The 15,099-nt window shown below is 41.3% G+C and overlaps 1 protein-coding gene across 2 annotated transcripts; it reads right to left on the reverse strand.

The window, feature by feature from the left end:
- Positions 1 to 1,576: 1,576 nt before the first annotated feature.
- Positions 1,577 to 14,541, reverse strand: cpeb1b (cytoplasmic polyadenylation element binding protein 1b). 2 transcript variants are annotated; one of them, XM_041035203.1, is made up of 12 exons: positions 14,505 to 14,541; positions 14,072 to 14,243; positions 11,585 to 11,806; positions 9,868 to 10,097; positions 9,305 to 9,560; positions 9,042 to 9,155; positions 8,424 to 8,546; positions 7,654 to 7,790; positions 6,350 to 6,548; positions 5,963 to 6,057; positions 5,089 to 5,169; positions 1,577 to 3,019 (listed from the first exon to the last, which is right to left on the reverse strand). In XM_041035203.1, the coding sequence occupies exons 1-12, from the start codon at positions 14,517 to 14,519 to the stop codon at positions 2,909 to 2,911; spliced, it is 1,755 nt and encodes a 584-aa protein (XP_040891137.1). In that variant the 5' UTR covers positions 14,520 to 14,541; the 3' UTR covers positions 1,577 to 2,908. The 2 variants fall into 2 exon arrangements, with proteins under 2 accessions (XP_040891137.1, XP_040891128.1); XM_041035194.1 differs by lacking the exons at positions 14,072 to 14,243; positions 14,505 to 14,541 and having other exon boundaries at positions 8,457 to 8,546; positions 11,585 to 11,827.
- Positions 14,542 to 15,099: the final 558 nt, after the last annotated feature.

Below are 15,099 nucleotides of genomic sequence, written 5' to 3' on the forward strand. Positions count from 1 at the left end.
ACAGTAACATTACTTATAACCTTTGGCTGTCAGGAGACAGCCGCCAGAAAAACTCTAACTCAAAATGGACGAGGTTCAAATTTAGCAAAAACTTAAATCAACAAATTATTTTCTCCTGCTTATCAGGGTCAAGGTCTAATTAATTGATTATATATTATTTTAAAATAATTATTACTTACAGCTGGGAATTACCGACCAAAATATGACAAATGACAAAAAAATTCATAAACTAGTACATTATTAAGTACATTACTGTCCTTGTTATTTTTCCATCCTTCTGTCTAATATATGCATTGTCCATTTTTAACTATAAGACCTCATAGTTTCCTGCCTTTGACAGGACTGTGGAAAAATCACAATCATACCAGTTGTGGTATGATTTTCAAAATGTCATTTTTTCGTTCAATCTCTCATCCTAATCCCAAAGATAGAAAGATAACGTACTATTATGTATTATAAAAGAATAGCTTCAAATTCTTACATTTGAGAAACTGAAAAAATATTTGGAGTTTTTGCTTAAAAAACGGTCAAAATTATATTTGAAAAACTTTGCATTTACAGTTGGACTTAACGATTAACAAATTGTTGAGAACTTCAGGATCCAGTGTTTTTGAACCATGACCCATTATTGAGATTGAGATATTCTAAGTTTTAGTCCCTTTTAACACAACCTGTGTTAAAAGATTGTGATTTTCTTTTCCCCCACACTTTATAAAGCTCCTCCAGAGACAGAAAATGCACAGCCTACATACAACCCAGTGATTAGTATACTAACATGTAAGAACACAGAATATACAACACTGTGAGGTCTCCTAATGACCAGTAAACAGACTTTGACATGTAAAAAAAAAATTAAAGTTTTACTTGAGTTTACACATTACCACTTGTCAGAGAGACACAGGACTAACATTACTAGCTTCCAAGTTCCAGTCAGTTTCTCAACTGTGAAGCAGTGAAGACTATGTCATGACTATGGATGTTAATGAGACCAGGGTCTGGATTTATCAAATGGATAAAAGCAAAAGGACTTTGGAAAAACAAAAAGTAAAAATCCTTCGCTTTTACCCCAACTCACAAACTTAATGCATAAGAACTTTGTCAATTTGACTTGTAAGTGTCAAAGTTCTGGGCATCTCTTAAATTGGTTAAGATCAGGTCTTAGATGACATCAGATTAGAAACAGATGAGCACTGTCCGATTATAAATCAGCTGAAGCAGTAAACTGAAGAGCAGTTTTAGTCTGTTTGGATTTGAACAATTGATGGGTTGTTGCACCAGTTTCTTTTGACATTTTTCAAGGCTTTAAAACAAGAATAAATCTGACATTGATTTTTTTTCTCTGCAGTCAACATCTTAACATCTTCAGTTACTTTTACACTCTGCTGTAAGAAGACACTTGATAAATGTCTTACTGCTCACTGAGTTACGGACTCAAGAGTTAGTTGGTACCTCAGTAAGCAGTAAGACATTTACAAATACTGGTGCTGGATTTCTAGAAAGAAGGAAAAAAACCTGGGTCAGATCTAAACAACACACATTAAGAGTTCAGACACAGCCAGTAATGCTTAAACACCTTTATTGTGCCCAATCTGAACATACTCCACAACTGTAAGTAGCAGCAAACTTGGCAGACCACAATGAGGTAGACTTTCAAAACTCTAAAAAGCAGCTGGGCTAAGGGACAACAAGCTCAGCATGACAAACCTAATGGATAAAGAAAAGACACTTTGTCTTTGGCACACAGCTTATTATGCATTTATGTCCAACTGGAACAGGAAGGCAAAATGGGATAAGAAAGCGTGGAATCATTTACTGGGGTCTACTCAAGCTCTGATAGAATGATAGGTTAATTTATCATCAGCTAAGTGGAAGTTCTTACATTCAACAGGAAACAAGCAGCTGTTGTAACATAGGCGTGTCCCCCTGCTGATGTACAAAAGTGATTAAAAACCACTGCCACCTCTCCACACGTGCAAATTAAAAAGTGCAAAAAAAAAATCAAACTATGTACAATCCAATGTTCATTCTGCTCTAGTCTCAACAGGATCCGTCAGGTGCTTGTGAAACTAGAAAACAGATTACCAGCTGTAGCATATCCAGTACTATTGTTACATACATTTAATATAACTGGACCAACAAAGCAAGTTAAAGTAGTACTTCCAACATTTTGTGCCCATTCAGTTGAAATTTGGGAGGGCAAATTAAAAAAAAAAAATAGCCACAGAAAAATGTATGAGGAAAAAAAAATAAAAAGGGGGGGTTTTCCCATAAACAGCCGCCTGGTAGAATTCTGTTCAAAATTTTCATGTCATGACTTAAAACCGTTTGTGTACAAATTAGTAAAAAACTGCGTAAAAATGTCTGAAATGCGACTGGTTAAATGAAGCCCAACATTCAACTCCCAAAAGTAAGAAACACCAGTTGGCTTGCACAGGAAAAACAGATGCCAACTGGGGGTAGGGAAGGGAGGGAGGGAAAAAAATAAAAATTTAAAGGCACTGTATGGCGTTTGCCAATGAACGGCAATGAGACTTGCGTGATTGCTCTTCACTATGCAACACATGTAAACAAAAAAAGAAAAAAGAAATGGCATTTTCATCCACTTCTTAACCTTAGGCTGACTCCCATCTTTCTGTCTGGCCACAAGTCTGGGAAAATGCATAAGTGTGAAGGGCCCCTTGTCTCTCCCAATAAGGTCACTGTGCATAGTGCCACTGTGAACAACAGCAAAAATGTAGCAAGTGCAAAAGTGAACATTTTCAACAGTGATATCCCCAGTGCCTGGTGGAGTGCCATGGTGCCCTCGGACCGAGGGGTGCCCGGCACACGTGCTCTCCTTGGCGTGCAGCCTCGCCCCGTAGAGAGGGGCTCTTCCTCTGACCCTTCAGAGTGTGTGGATCCATCTGCTCTAGCTGGAGTCTCTGTTCTTCTGGTTGCGCATGAGGGGTCGGTGGTTGCTCAAGATGTCCATGGAGTGCTGCCAGTGCCAGCAAGAGCGGCAGTAGTACTTGAAGCAGGCCTGGGAAACAAAAGACAGTAATGTTGCTGAAACACTTTCAGGTGAATTCAAACTGAATTCAGGAACAACAGCACATGATCAATTAAAGGATAATTCTGCTTCACTACAACTTGGATCTTATTTTGCAGTATTGCCCATTGTTTCTATCAGTACTTACCAAGTTGGTTGCTGAAATACAGAAAAACAGCAATGTCGCAACACCGAAGTCCAACAGAGTCTTCACGGTCAGTCAATCAAAACTATAGACTGTAAACAAGATCTGAACCACTCCAGGAAGTGGCAAAACCGAGAGCAAGCGCATCCTAATGTTAGAAATAACCTCTCACTGCACAAGAAAACTGCACAGTTACGAAATGCAACAGGTCATAGTTGAGACAGGAAGTCTTTAAACTGAGATCCTGAATAGACAGTTACGGTATTTTCATTGACATTTTTTCACTTTGCTGGCCTGAATGACTGTAATTGCAAGAAATAATTGCTTATTTCTTGAAGTGGCTTTCTTTTAAGTAGTGTTCGAAGATCTCCGTGTACACTAAGTACATTACTATTATTCAAGCACTGTGAACAAAACTACAAAAAGATCAAAGTTCTAATAAACCAGAATTATCCTTTAAAGGGACCACATCATCAAATTATAAAGCAGCATTGTTTGATGCAACAAGACCTAAGTTATGGTTTAGTACAGTTAAAGTAAAGCTTTTTGTGCATTTTATTAAATGTCTTTTAACAAGATTTTTAATTGTTTTAACCCATTTCTATGGATTTGAATTCAATCCATCTCAAGATGACAAGTCTAAAGGAAAAAATTATAAATAAGGAGTTTTTGAAAATATTACAGCAGCTATTCTTTGTGATTTTTCTTGTAGGATTCAGGAGAAGTTTGCTTCTTTAGTTGCCGTACACTCAGGTGTCAAATATATGTCATAAGTTAAATCAATCTGGGCCAGAGAAAGATGTGACAGAAACCACTGGTCAAAGTGTTCGTCTGACCGACTGACCCTAGGATTGAGAGTAGGGCTGGGTATTGTTTGTAACATCAGAAATTCTGACACCAGAACTGGTACAATATCAGGATTGCAGATACTTTCTGATCTAAACAAACTGCCTACAAAAAGGAAAAAAAATTTGCCTGCATAAAATAATCTAACTCTGGCAACATTTTGATTTAAGTCTGGTTACAACTAATGGTTGGTTAATCTATTCTTATTCTATCCAACAAGCAAGCCTTGGAACCAGTGAATGTTTGCCAGTTTTCCTTGATAAATAACCTAACAATTAATCGATTAACAAAATTGTTGCCAATTAATCTGCTAAAGAGATAAATCATTTCAGCTCTAATGTGATCATAGAATAAGCAAACAAGATTATCTACATCAATTGAAACCCATTTTCACAAAGAAATGAGGCTAAAACCAAATAAAACTTGAGCTTTGAAACGAGAACTGAACTAGCATCTCAAACTGCTGTACCGTAAATAAAGACCTTGCAAAGTTATGGGTCTGTCAGTAATGATATTTGAGGTTATCTGTTCTTGAAAAATACAGATTTAAGGACTAAATTCACTCAGAATCCTCTGAGAATTAGACAAGATTCAACAAAACAGCTGAGACAAACTACGAAAACATGCAGGCAGCATGCTGACATTTATAAAAAGGTAAACTAGTATAAATATCAAGTGCTGTGGATGTGGAGGTGACGTTAACGTTACTTGCACTTGAGTGTTGAGAAAGTTACAGGATTAATGTCAGTGTTTTAACCCATTCCTATGGATTTGAATTCAATCCATCTCAAGATGACAAGTCTAAAGGAAATAATTATAAATAAGGAATTTTTGAAAATATTACAGCAGCTATTCTTTGTGATTTTTCTTGTAAGATTCAAGAGAAGTTTGCTTCTTTAGTTGTACACTCAGGTGTCAAACATATGTCATAAGTTAAATCAATCTGGGCCAGAGAAAGATGTGACAGAAACCACTGGTCAAAGTGTTCGTCTGACCAACTGACCCTGGTCATCATTAAACCTCGCTGCTAGCAAGACAAACAGTTGTGTAAGTGGGAGTTTCCACTGACCTGGTCTCTGCAGAAGAAAGGCCCAGGTTGGCGAAGGCAAACTTGACACATGGAGTCTTCCAGGTAGGGGTCGATCTGGACCTGAGGGAAGAGAGCCACAGTGCTCAGTTTACAGCAGTTTCCATCTGAATGTATCGCAAACCTTCACAGAATTTTTTGAAAATCACCAGAAGAAAATGCTAAAGAGCGTTTGCTGAAATATAGAGCTGCCAGTGCAAACTGTCCAGTTGGGTGCCATTAAAACACTACAGAGGAAACAACATGTTGATATAATTAAAAGCAGCAGTCAAACCTCAGATGGTGGAAAACAACTTAGAAAACATGACAGAAATATGTAGTTTGTTTGTTTCATGTACTATTTGAACATTACTTCAGTCTCATGACTTCACACAGATCAGATGTTTTGAGTGGAGTGAAAACTTGATTTTATTTACCAAGTCGGTTTGCCATTTGTTACCTTTTATTGATAAACTAACTCTTCTCCCTCAAAAACATTTGACATTTTTTTTGTTTTAAAATTGTGTTTCAACTCAGGTTTATATGCAATGTAAATGCATACTATGCAAGTGGCAGTAGAGTACAAATGAGCACCCTATGAGGTACAAAAAGAAGCCAGTGATTGAGCACCAGCCTCTTTCAAATTAATTAAAAAAAAAAAAAAAAAATCACTTGACTGGGTTTAAAGACAATTTGTGCTGCATATGATCTTTTAACAGGCAGATTTTTGTAATATTTGATACTCACTTGTGTTTTATTATTTAAATCTCTATAGAAAGCCTCCAGTAAAGACATTTAATCACCCAGTCACTCACAGCAGAAGACACACTAATGATTAATTATAGAAAGTACAAAGACCAATTACAGACCAACTTACCTTCTTTGTAAACTTGGGTGTTTTAATCTCCACAAATGCTGCGCACACAGCCTTCAGATAACTGCGCTGATTGTTAAAAGTGACACGTCCAGAGCCTGCACACAAGAAAAGATAATTCAGTTTGGATCCAAGTGTTTGGCAAAAAAAATTCTGCCCAGTAGGTTTATATAAAAAATTCAGCTAATATAATCGCTTACTCAATGTCAACTTTTGACTCAATGGTCTAAAGATCAAATCCTCATTTCAAAGTTCAGATCCACACATTTATTTTGGCTCCATCAACTCACAATGTATACAATCTGCATGCACATACTGAGGCTGAATTTAGCTTTTATATTTGTCAATTAAAAAAAAAAGAAAAATCCACTCAGATGTCCACAGTCTCACCTATGGGGTACTTGTGCTTGTCCGTGTCAATGCCAGCGTACATGACGCCTCCAAACAGGTCGTTCATGATGCTGGCCAGCGCCTCAGCATTCAGCATGCCATGCAGCGCACCAACAAACACCGTCTTACTGGGGTCCAAACGCTGGGCAGGGCAGCGCACATAGTTACTGTCAGAGATCACCCAGGGGATGACTTGCACCTGCAGGAGGGACGAGAGACTCGAGAGTCTAACAGAATACTTACTGAGCTTTTTTTCCGTTTGCTTTCCAATGGAGGACCTAGGATTGAGAGTAGGGCTGGGTATTGTTTGTAACATCAGAAATTCTGACACCAGAACTGGTACAATATCAGGATTGCAGATACTTTTGAAACTGTCTGATCAAAACAAACTGCCTACAAAAAGGAAAAAAAAAAAAAATTGCCAGCATAAAATAATCTAACCCTGGCAACATTTTGATTTAAGTCTGGCTACAACTAATGGTTGGTTAATCTTTTCTCATTCTATCCAACAAGCAAGCCTTGGAACCAGTGAATGTTTGCCAGTTTTCCTTGATAAATAACCTAGCAATTAATCGATTAACAAAATTGTTGACAATCTGCTGAAGAGATAAATCATTTCAGCTCTAATGTGATCATAGAATAAGCAAACAAGATTATCTACATCAATTGAAACCCATTTTCACAAAGAAATGAGGCTAAAACCAAATAAAACTTGAGCTTTGAAAAGAGAACTGAACTAGCATCTCAAACTGCTGTACCGTAAATAGTGACCTTGCAAAGTTATGTGTCTGTCAGTAATGATATCTGAGGTTATCTGTTCTTGAAAAGTACAGATTTAAGGACTAAATTCATTCACAATCCTCTGAGAATTAGACAAGATTCAACAAAACAGCTGAGACAAACTATGAAAACATGCAGGCAGCACGCTGACTATAAAAAGGTAAACTAGTGTAAATATCAAGTGCTGTGGATGCGGAGGTGACGTTAACGTTACTTGCACTTGAGTGTTGAGAAAGTTACAGGATTAATGTCAGTGGTCCATCTAAATTATCCTCTAGATATTCAGAAAACAAAGATCAAAGTAGCTGCCAGCTTGTGAATGAACAGCACAGGTACCTGCACTAACTGTACAAGATTAGAGAGGGGTTTTGTTCAGAGTTTGGAAATACGAACTGGATTTTCTGAGCCGAGTCAGGCTGTACTGCAGCAGAACAGAGACAGACCTGTAACCATGGTAACAGTACACAAAGACAGTGACCGCTGTAGGGTCAAAACGCTTTGAAGTACATTTAGTTTCTACTCACATCCTTGCACCGCATCCTGCGGCTGGACATCTTGAAGTAGTACTCCCTGTTGTCCTCAGGGTGAAACGGGTCCTGGGAGCAGGCGTGGAGCAAAGCCCGGACAGACTTCTCATTCTCAAACACCAGGTAAACATACCCTACAAACCATACATCAAAATCATTTTAGGATATAGAAATAAAATGCAGCCCCCCCGATAGAATTATGGTGTGAATTTAGACTCTGCCAAAAAGACTTTCACAATTTTTCAGGCAGCGGTTACTGTAAAGATCAATTACAAAAAGACTTCCAGACAAGCGAGTCATTAATTTAAATAGCAATTTGTAAAGTGTCAGCTTTAATAGAGGCCTGAAAATCACAAGATTTAAAGGCATTTGGGGACAAAAATGTCTTCATATTTTATAGCTGAGCCATTCAGGCAGTTATGATTTCGTACATGCCAACAGAAACAGAAAAAAAATGTAATACCAGAGAGGGGCAGAGGCCACAAGTAGACCCACAAACACTTAACAGGACATTTGCTGACCAATACTAAGTAGAGTTTGAAATATGACCAGAGAACTGACTCAACCTAGCGTCGACATAGACCAACCATTATACAACTGCCATTTACTCCAGGGCTACTGAGGCATTTTTGCTTCTAGCACCACGATTTATGCTCCAATTATGCCCAGGATCACCAAAGTATCTCTAAATTCCTGAAGTATAACTCACCAGCATGCCATGTGCTCACCACAGTGCCACCCTAAAACCAGGGAGAAAATAAAATAGCCTACCAACTCGTTGTTACCTTTGGCCACATTACCTTTGGGAGGACAGCGAGGGTGTTTTCCATCCTTACCCGGCCACTCCACAGTCAGAGGGCCATAGCCACTGAAGGTGTTGATCAGGCCAGCTGAAATAAAGGATGAAGGAGAGACAAGGTTAAGGTTACGGACTGTTAGTAAGTCAAAAACCAGCAAACTGAAGACACTGCGGCGTCCAAGAAATTATGAGTGGTATTTCTTGTCTTTCTCTTCTATGTTTAACAGAATAAACTAACTAATTAATCAAGAAAATATTCTGCAGATGCATCCAAATAATATATATGGATGTATATGGAAAAGAATCTTTCAATACAAGCAAGTATTTTAACATAACCTAAGCATGGGGTGAGGGCGGGGGGCTGAGGTTTGTAACAAGCTAAAACATTCTCAGATCATTTCAACCGTATGTTTAAACCATAAAAAATAAAGAATTATGGATTTACAACAGCTACATAAAGGCTGCTAACCCAGTGCACTGTAAACTTGAAAAAAAAAAAAAAAAAAAAAAAAATCAGAAGACTCTCAGAAGCACTGGTCTGGCACAGTGAAATTAAAGCAGACAGTATCTTGGCAGCAGCAGTCACCTTCTGTGATGTCCCAGGGCACGCCACCAAGAAAGACCTTGCAGGAATACAGAGGATCCTTGTTGTTTCTGGGAGGCAGCTGACCGCTCCAGGTGAATGTGGCCTCATTCACAGCTGTTGAGTCACAAAGAAAGGGTTAGCCACAATTCACTATCCTCAAAGGAGCCACAACTACAGCGTACACTATTAAAACCGAGCTACACGACACTTTCATAAAGGGTGGCGCAGTGATAAATTAGAAATGTGAAGTGTTTTCGATTTACCTGCAGCCTGTCTGTGCAGACGGGCCTCCCTCTCAATGCTGAACGCGTCATCCGACTGGTCGAGCACGTCGGCGCCGGGCCACGGAGAGCCAGTACGCCAGCGGCGGGAAATGGCTGAGGAAGAGGGGCTGGCACTGGATGGTGGGGTCAAGGGAGAGCTGGAGTCCTGGGGGTCCAGACGGGAGCCCAGTCGCAGCAGATCCTTCTGCATGTTCGATGCAAGATAAGGCAGGGGAGGGGAAATCCGCAAAGTCGACTGAAGAGAAAGGACATGTCCAGAAAACTGACCATTAACAGGGACATAAAGTGACTCATGTGAATGAACACCCCCCCTTTACACTGTGTGAAAAACTAAAGCTGGCAATTGTGAATGAAATGTGGTGAAATCTTTGGCTGTCAGATGCAGCAATCTCTGTCCAAATAGCCTCAGTATTTGGTCGGTACAGTGAAAATGCCACAGTGGGTCGCCCATCTAGGTTTGAGACAAATATTCCCCACTCGAGTGGGCCTTAAGAGCCCAACACACAAAACAGGAGTTACAGAATGAGTATCATGTGCCTTACCAGCATGTCACAGAGGTGGTCTGAGCCAGAGCTGAAGCCACTGGTCTCCGAGTCTTCGGGACTGCTGGAGCGAGAGTCCAAAAAGGAGCTTGAGTCCAGTCGATTTGCCATGCGAGCCATGCCAGGGAACTTCTCCAGGAAGTCAGCAGTCATGCTCATGGACTCAGGGGGCATGTAGCCTGGGGGCTTCCCAAGGAGGCTACTGAAGGGACTGTTCAGAATGCCAAGCACTGTGGGGACAGGACAATTACACCATTTACAGTGTACAGATGACTCAAAGCAATTTCACAGAGATCCATACAAGCAGACGTGACAGAATTTCTCCGCAGCTTGTTTGTTGTAGAGTCCGTTCTGTAAGTGGACGACCAAACTGAAGAAAATGGGACGTGTGTGCTGAGTCTACAGAGCCATATCGATTTGTCAGAAGGGATGCTGCACTGCAAATTAAAGTTTCTAATATCTGTATCTTTCATTCCTCTTTGAGGGAACCTGTTCTGCAACTGGGAGAGCAGAGTTAAGAAAACTGTGTCTGTGTGCCGATTCTACAGACACAAACACTGATTCGTGAGAACTGAAAGGCTGCAACGCAAACTCAAGTTTCCAAAATCTGCATGTAGAGGAGTGGGCCTGAAGCTGACTGCCAGCAGCAACTTAAAAAGCTTGGGTCGGAGCATTTCCACTTTTACATTTGATATTTTGTAACTTGGCTGATATTTGAACCAATCTCACCACAGAAGCTACACATCTTCCCCTTCAGCAAAATTACTGGAGGCCAGTTCATCCGACACCTCTGCCCAAACAACGTCCAGCTACAACTAAGCAGCAATTCCTCAAGTATTAACCAGCATCTTCCTTCCTCTTCATCACCAAGTGTGTCAGCTGGCAGCTGTGACAGATATGTACCGCGTGGCCCGTAACAGTGAACATGAGGCTCTGAGGGGATTATTCAGCTGTAGGCCGCATTCAAAGCACTGTCCCACTTTGTTGCGGGCCCAGTTTAGAAAGCTCTAAATGAAGTTATGCCAGGTCAGTTTGGACATGCAGCGATAAAACTATAGCTCTACAAATGGGTCAGGACAAATGGGGGCACAGTTATAGGCAGTGGTACCTATCTAAAGACAGACGCTCATCTCGAAACTGTCCGACGGCGCAAATCACCTTCGATCACACGTTATGCCGGCATGTTGGGACTATGTTTCTCCGGTTTTCTGATCAAACCTTTTCCTACTCGGAATGAAAAATAAACATCCTGACATTATCGGTGTGATCAACAGGTAATATAGTTAAATATAACTGTGGGACTAGCCTCTAGGATAAGCTGACTAAGGTTTAGGGAAAGGAAAAGTAGCTTCACTGGGTTGTTTTTGTGCTTGCTGGATTGCTAGAGATGCAGCAAAGCAAAACTGCCACATCATCCTCCCCAGTGACGCTACAGCCTGTTCCCACACACAGGCAGACACACACTGCTGTTAATAATGAACCATCACATTTTTCAATATAAACGAGGGCTACGCAAACCCAGGCAGACAACCTCACAGATGTTAAGATATCTACAGTCAGACAGTACAAATAAATGGGGTCATGAGAAAGCAAACAACTAACCGACACCACTAACCTGACTCTGGGACATTATGTGGTATAAAACACGGAAGACCAAGCTGCAGGTTTTGCTGTGAATCCTAAATACATTCAGGTAAACAAAAGGCCTGCTACTTACTGGAGGGCGAGCTGGTCTGAAGCTGGGAGGGGGAGGAGTGTGAGTCTGTCTCCTGGCTGCTCCAGGGTCTGTCCCAGCCGGACAGACGGAGAGACTGGAGGCCCAGGTCCAGGTCTGTGACACCCGGTGGGCCCCTGGATGACGGCATCTCCTGGGAGCCGGGCATGCCACCACAGTTCGGGAAGAGCATCCTCCTGCTGCCCACCGCAGCCAGGTCCGACTCTTTTCGGTCCGAGATCCAGTTCAGAGATGTAGCAAAAGAGAGGAGAGAGGAAGTGTTAGAGAAGAACTGCTGTTTCAGCCTGCGTTACATAGAAAACGCCTTGGAGAGATTTGTCACACAAAGCTGTTTCTGTGAAGAAAACTCACTAAAAACAACAAAGAAATAGAAAAACTTCCCTCATCATCACATCTCCCCCTACCCTGGCTGACGGGGGAGCTAACCTGCTGCCTCTGTGCCCGGTGCAACTGCCATGCATCTCCGTCCGCATCACTGACCCACCTAGCAGCATGTGACATGGCTGCTGATGCACTCGCACACCCCTGCTAATGACATCAGCTTTCCCCCCACCTCCCTGCTTCCTTGCCTAACAACTGTGTAATGAAAAATTCCTGTCGGAGCTATTGGCTTGTTGATAGCAGTACTCCCCCTCTCTGGTAGGCGCAGCACGTCTCTGAGTCGGTGGGAAGACAGCCGCCACTGCTGCTGCTGTTTCTGCTGCTGCTTACACTGTGTCTAGCCTTGTTTCCTGAGCGAGCTGACAGAGAGGCAGGGAGGGAGGGGGAGTCGAGGGGCAGAGCTACAGCGGCATGGTGGGAGGCAGCATGGGAGATGGGAGCGAATGACTCAGCAGACTTGAACTAAAAGTATTTCAGACTTGAGGATGCTGTGATAATTTCATTTTTAAAAAATGACTGTGCTCCATGGTTGGTGAACTCTCCTGATTTTTCTGTGTACAAACACATACACAGCGAAGAAAGAAACACGCACACAGCCTCGCTGTGGCACAAGCAGCTGACTGTTCAGATGTTGAGGACCGAGCGATTTGCACCGCCAGCTCCTCCCTGCCCTCTCCAGGTCTGGAAAGCTTCCAGCAACAGCCCTGATTCAGCAACACGAAGCTGGGGTGGATGGGGCAGAGAGGCCACACCAGAAGTTTAGCTCAGCTTGCATTAAGATCCAATTCACTTTCGTGTCAATTAAAAGTTACACAACATTTGTGTTGTACTGATGCTCATGTCAAACTGAACACAGCATTATAGTATAACCTCTACATTCTCTGAAACAAGTCTTATAGTCACAAGTGCCAACATGCCATAAGCAAATTAACAATTCAGAGAAAGGACGCGGGCAGGGTGCTGAGCTTAAATCTTGGCAAATCTCACTCCGGGAGTAAAAAAAGAACACTTAGAATTGCTGCAATGCTGCAGATGGTGATGCACCATGAATCAGCTGCTGGCACTCAGATGATAATGACAAGGTGAAGGAGGTTTAACAGATGGCAATTCTGGCATAAATTTGAAGTTTTTAGGAAACTGGGAACATTTTACATTCACATACTGTTAAAAACTTGGGTGTTTCCAGGTTGATTCATGTGTTTTTAGACAGTATCTTCACATTTTGTGCTGGTTACTAAAGCTGAAATGTTTCAGGCCATTAATTGATTAGCCTATCCACAGAAAATGAATTGCTATCAATTCTGATAATCAAATCAACATTTATCAAGGGAAAAAAGGCAAACTGTCAATTTTCAGCTCCTAAAATGTTTTATTATCATTGTACATTAAATCTCTGTTGGTTTTTGGGCGATTGGTCAGACAAAACCAGCAATTTAAAGATGTCAAATGAGCCCTCTGAGAAAATGAGAGGAATCTGTAATGTTTTTTGGACATTTTATAGACTAGATTATTAATCAACAGTTTAAAGTGATAATGAAAAGCACAGTAAGGTGATTACCTTCACCTGCCAAGTCCACCACCTCCTTTTCTAAAAGGACGGGTCAGAACCAACAGTTAAGGTTCACTACCACCACTCTGCACGCTGGAGTGTGAGCCAGCAGTTTAAAAGATTAAAGAATTACTTCTATTATTGATCCAGTTTCTCTCGAGTAAACTGCTAAACTGTTACAACTCCATGGTCCAGGACTCTGTGAGTTTAATACTGAATTATTCCAATCCCTGCTTTCTCAGCTGATTCTTTGGCGTCCGTCCTGAAGCAAACTTTTATCACCGACATGATATGTGAAGCAATGACTCCTCTGTTTCACAATGTTCACACAGACTAGATAGAGACTGTGTACCAGTCTCAACCATGCCTTTGCAAGTGTATCTGCCAGTTCATTCCCTTTAATTAATTCCCCTCTGAGTGGGAACCCCCATGGATGTAACTGCTCGTGCTCCATGTTTATTATATCCTGAACCATATTTCATCCTAAACCGAGTCCACCTGCTCCAGACTGGGGGGGGGGGTTCAAAAAAGAAAATTACCACACAACAGGTCTGGCTTTCCCTTGGTGTTGTTGGGTGTGGTGCACACACCGGTGAAATCCAAAGCGTTGCCCAACATGGTGTTCATCCTGCGGAAGATGTCGGCGTTGCTGCAGGTGGACAGGGCCGGGGACTCGGAGTCCGGGCTCTCCGGCCTGCGGGGGTCGTTTCTCTGCAGGAGGAAACCAGAGAAGAGAAGGAGGAATTACCCCTGCATGCACGCTGTAAGTCAACCTCAAGGTAAGGACACACGTGGCTAGGTGAAAAACTCGCTTTTCAGCAGTTTTGGTGCTAATTTAGGTTTCAAGTCTAAAACAAACACACAAAAAAGGACGTCGGTGGTGGTTTCATGACACAAAAAGGTCAAATGATAACATTGGACGTGGCCCAAAACTAATTCAGTTCACCGTTTTAATTTCGTTTTTAAACTCACCAGGGAAAACGCCATGATATGGACTGACAGCCTAAGAGAAATGTCACAACAATAACCGCTGGCTGCGGTAAAAGGTCATACTTATGAAGTCTGCTAGCCTGCTAATTAGTCTCAATTCAGTGAACGTGTGCTCGGCGAATGACTGAGCCTCGAGGGCCTCCGTCTGTTCACGTGCTCCACATCAAAGAGCGGACCGCAAAAAAATAAGAATCACGTGTCGTTATAGATTATAATCAATAATTTGATTTTACCCTGAAAGTATTTACGATGTGTGCACGCTTTGGATTATTTTCTAAATATTTTCTGAATGGACAAAAATACATACACGGACATTTATCATATATATATATATATATATATATATATATATATATATATATATATATATATATATATATATATATATATATGTTTTTGCAGAATCATATACCACTGAATAAACTATGAGGATTTTTTAAAAGAAGGTACAGTGTAGCAGGTGTAAGGTTAGTCTACACATCTGATTGGTTGTTCCTTCTCTGAGTGTACAGGTGATCAATCATGTGATCACTTCGCTGTAAGCAGGAGGAAGTCCCTTGATAATTGTGTCTCATTG

This window comes from Toxotes jaculatrix, chromosome 1 (assembly GCF_017976425.1).
Source record: "Toxotes jaculatrix isolate fToxJac2 chromosome 1, fToxJac2.pri, whole genome shotgun sequence".
Classification (NCBI taxonomy): Eukaryota; Metazoa; Chordata; class Actinopteri; family Toxotidae; genus Toxotes; species Toxotes jaculatrix.

What these genes read in the sequence shown, in the direction of transcription:
- cpeb1b (XM_041035203.1), bottom strand. An exon ending in TCTGCACAGACAGGCTGCAG is followed by an intron (nt 9,156 to 9,304) that starts GTAAATCGAAAA and finishes GTGACTCAACAG; the next exon opens with CTGTGAATGAGGCCACATTC. An exon ending in GCCCTGGGACATCACAGAAG is followed by an intron (nt 8,547 to 9,041) that starts GTGACTGCTGCT and finishes CCTTTATTTCAG; the next exon opens with CTGGCCTGATCAACACCTTC.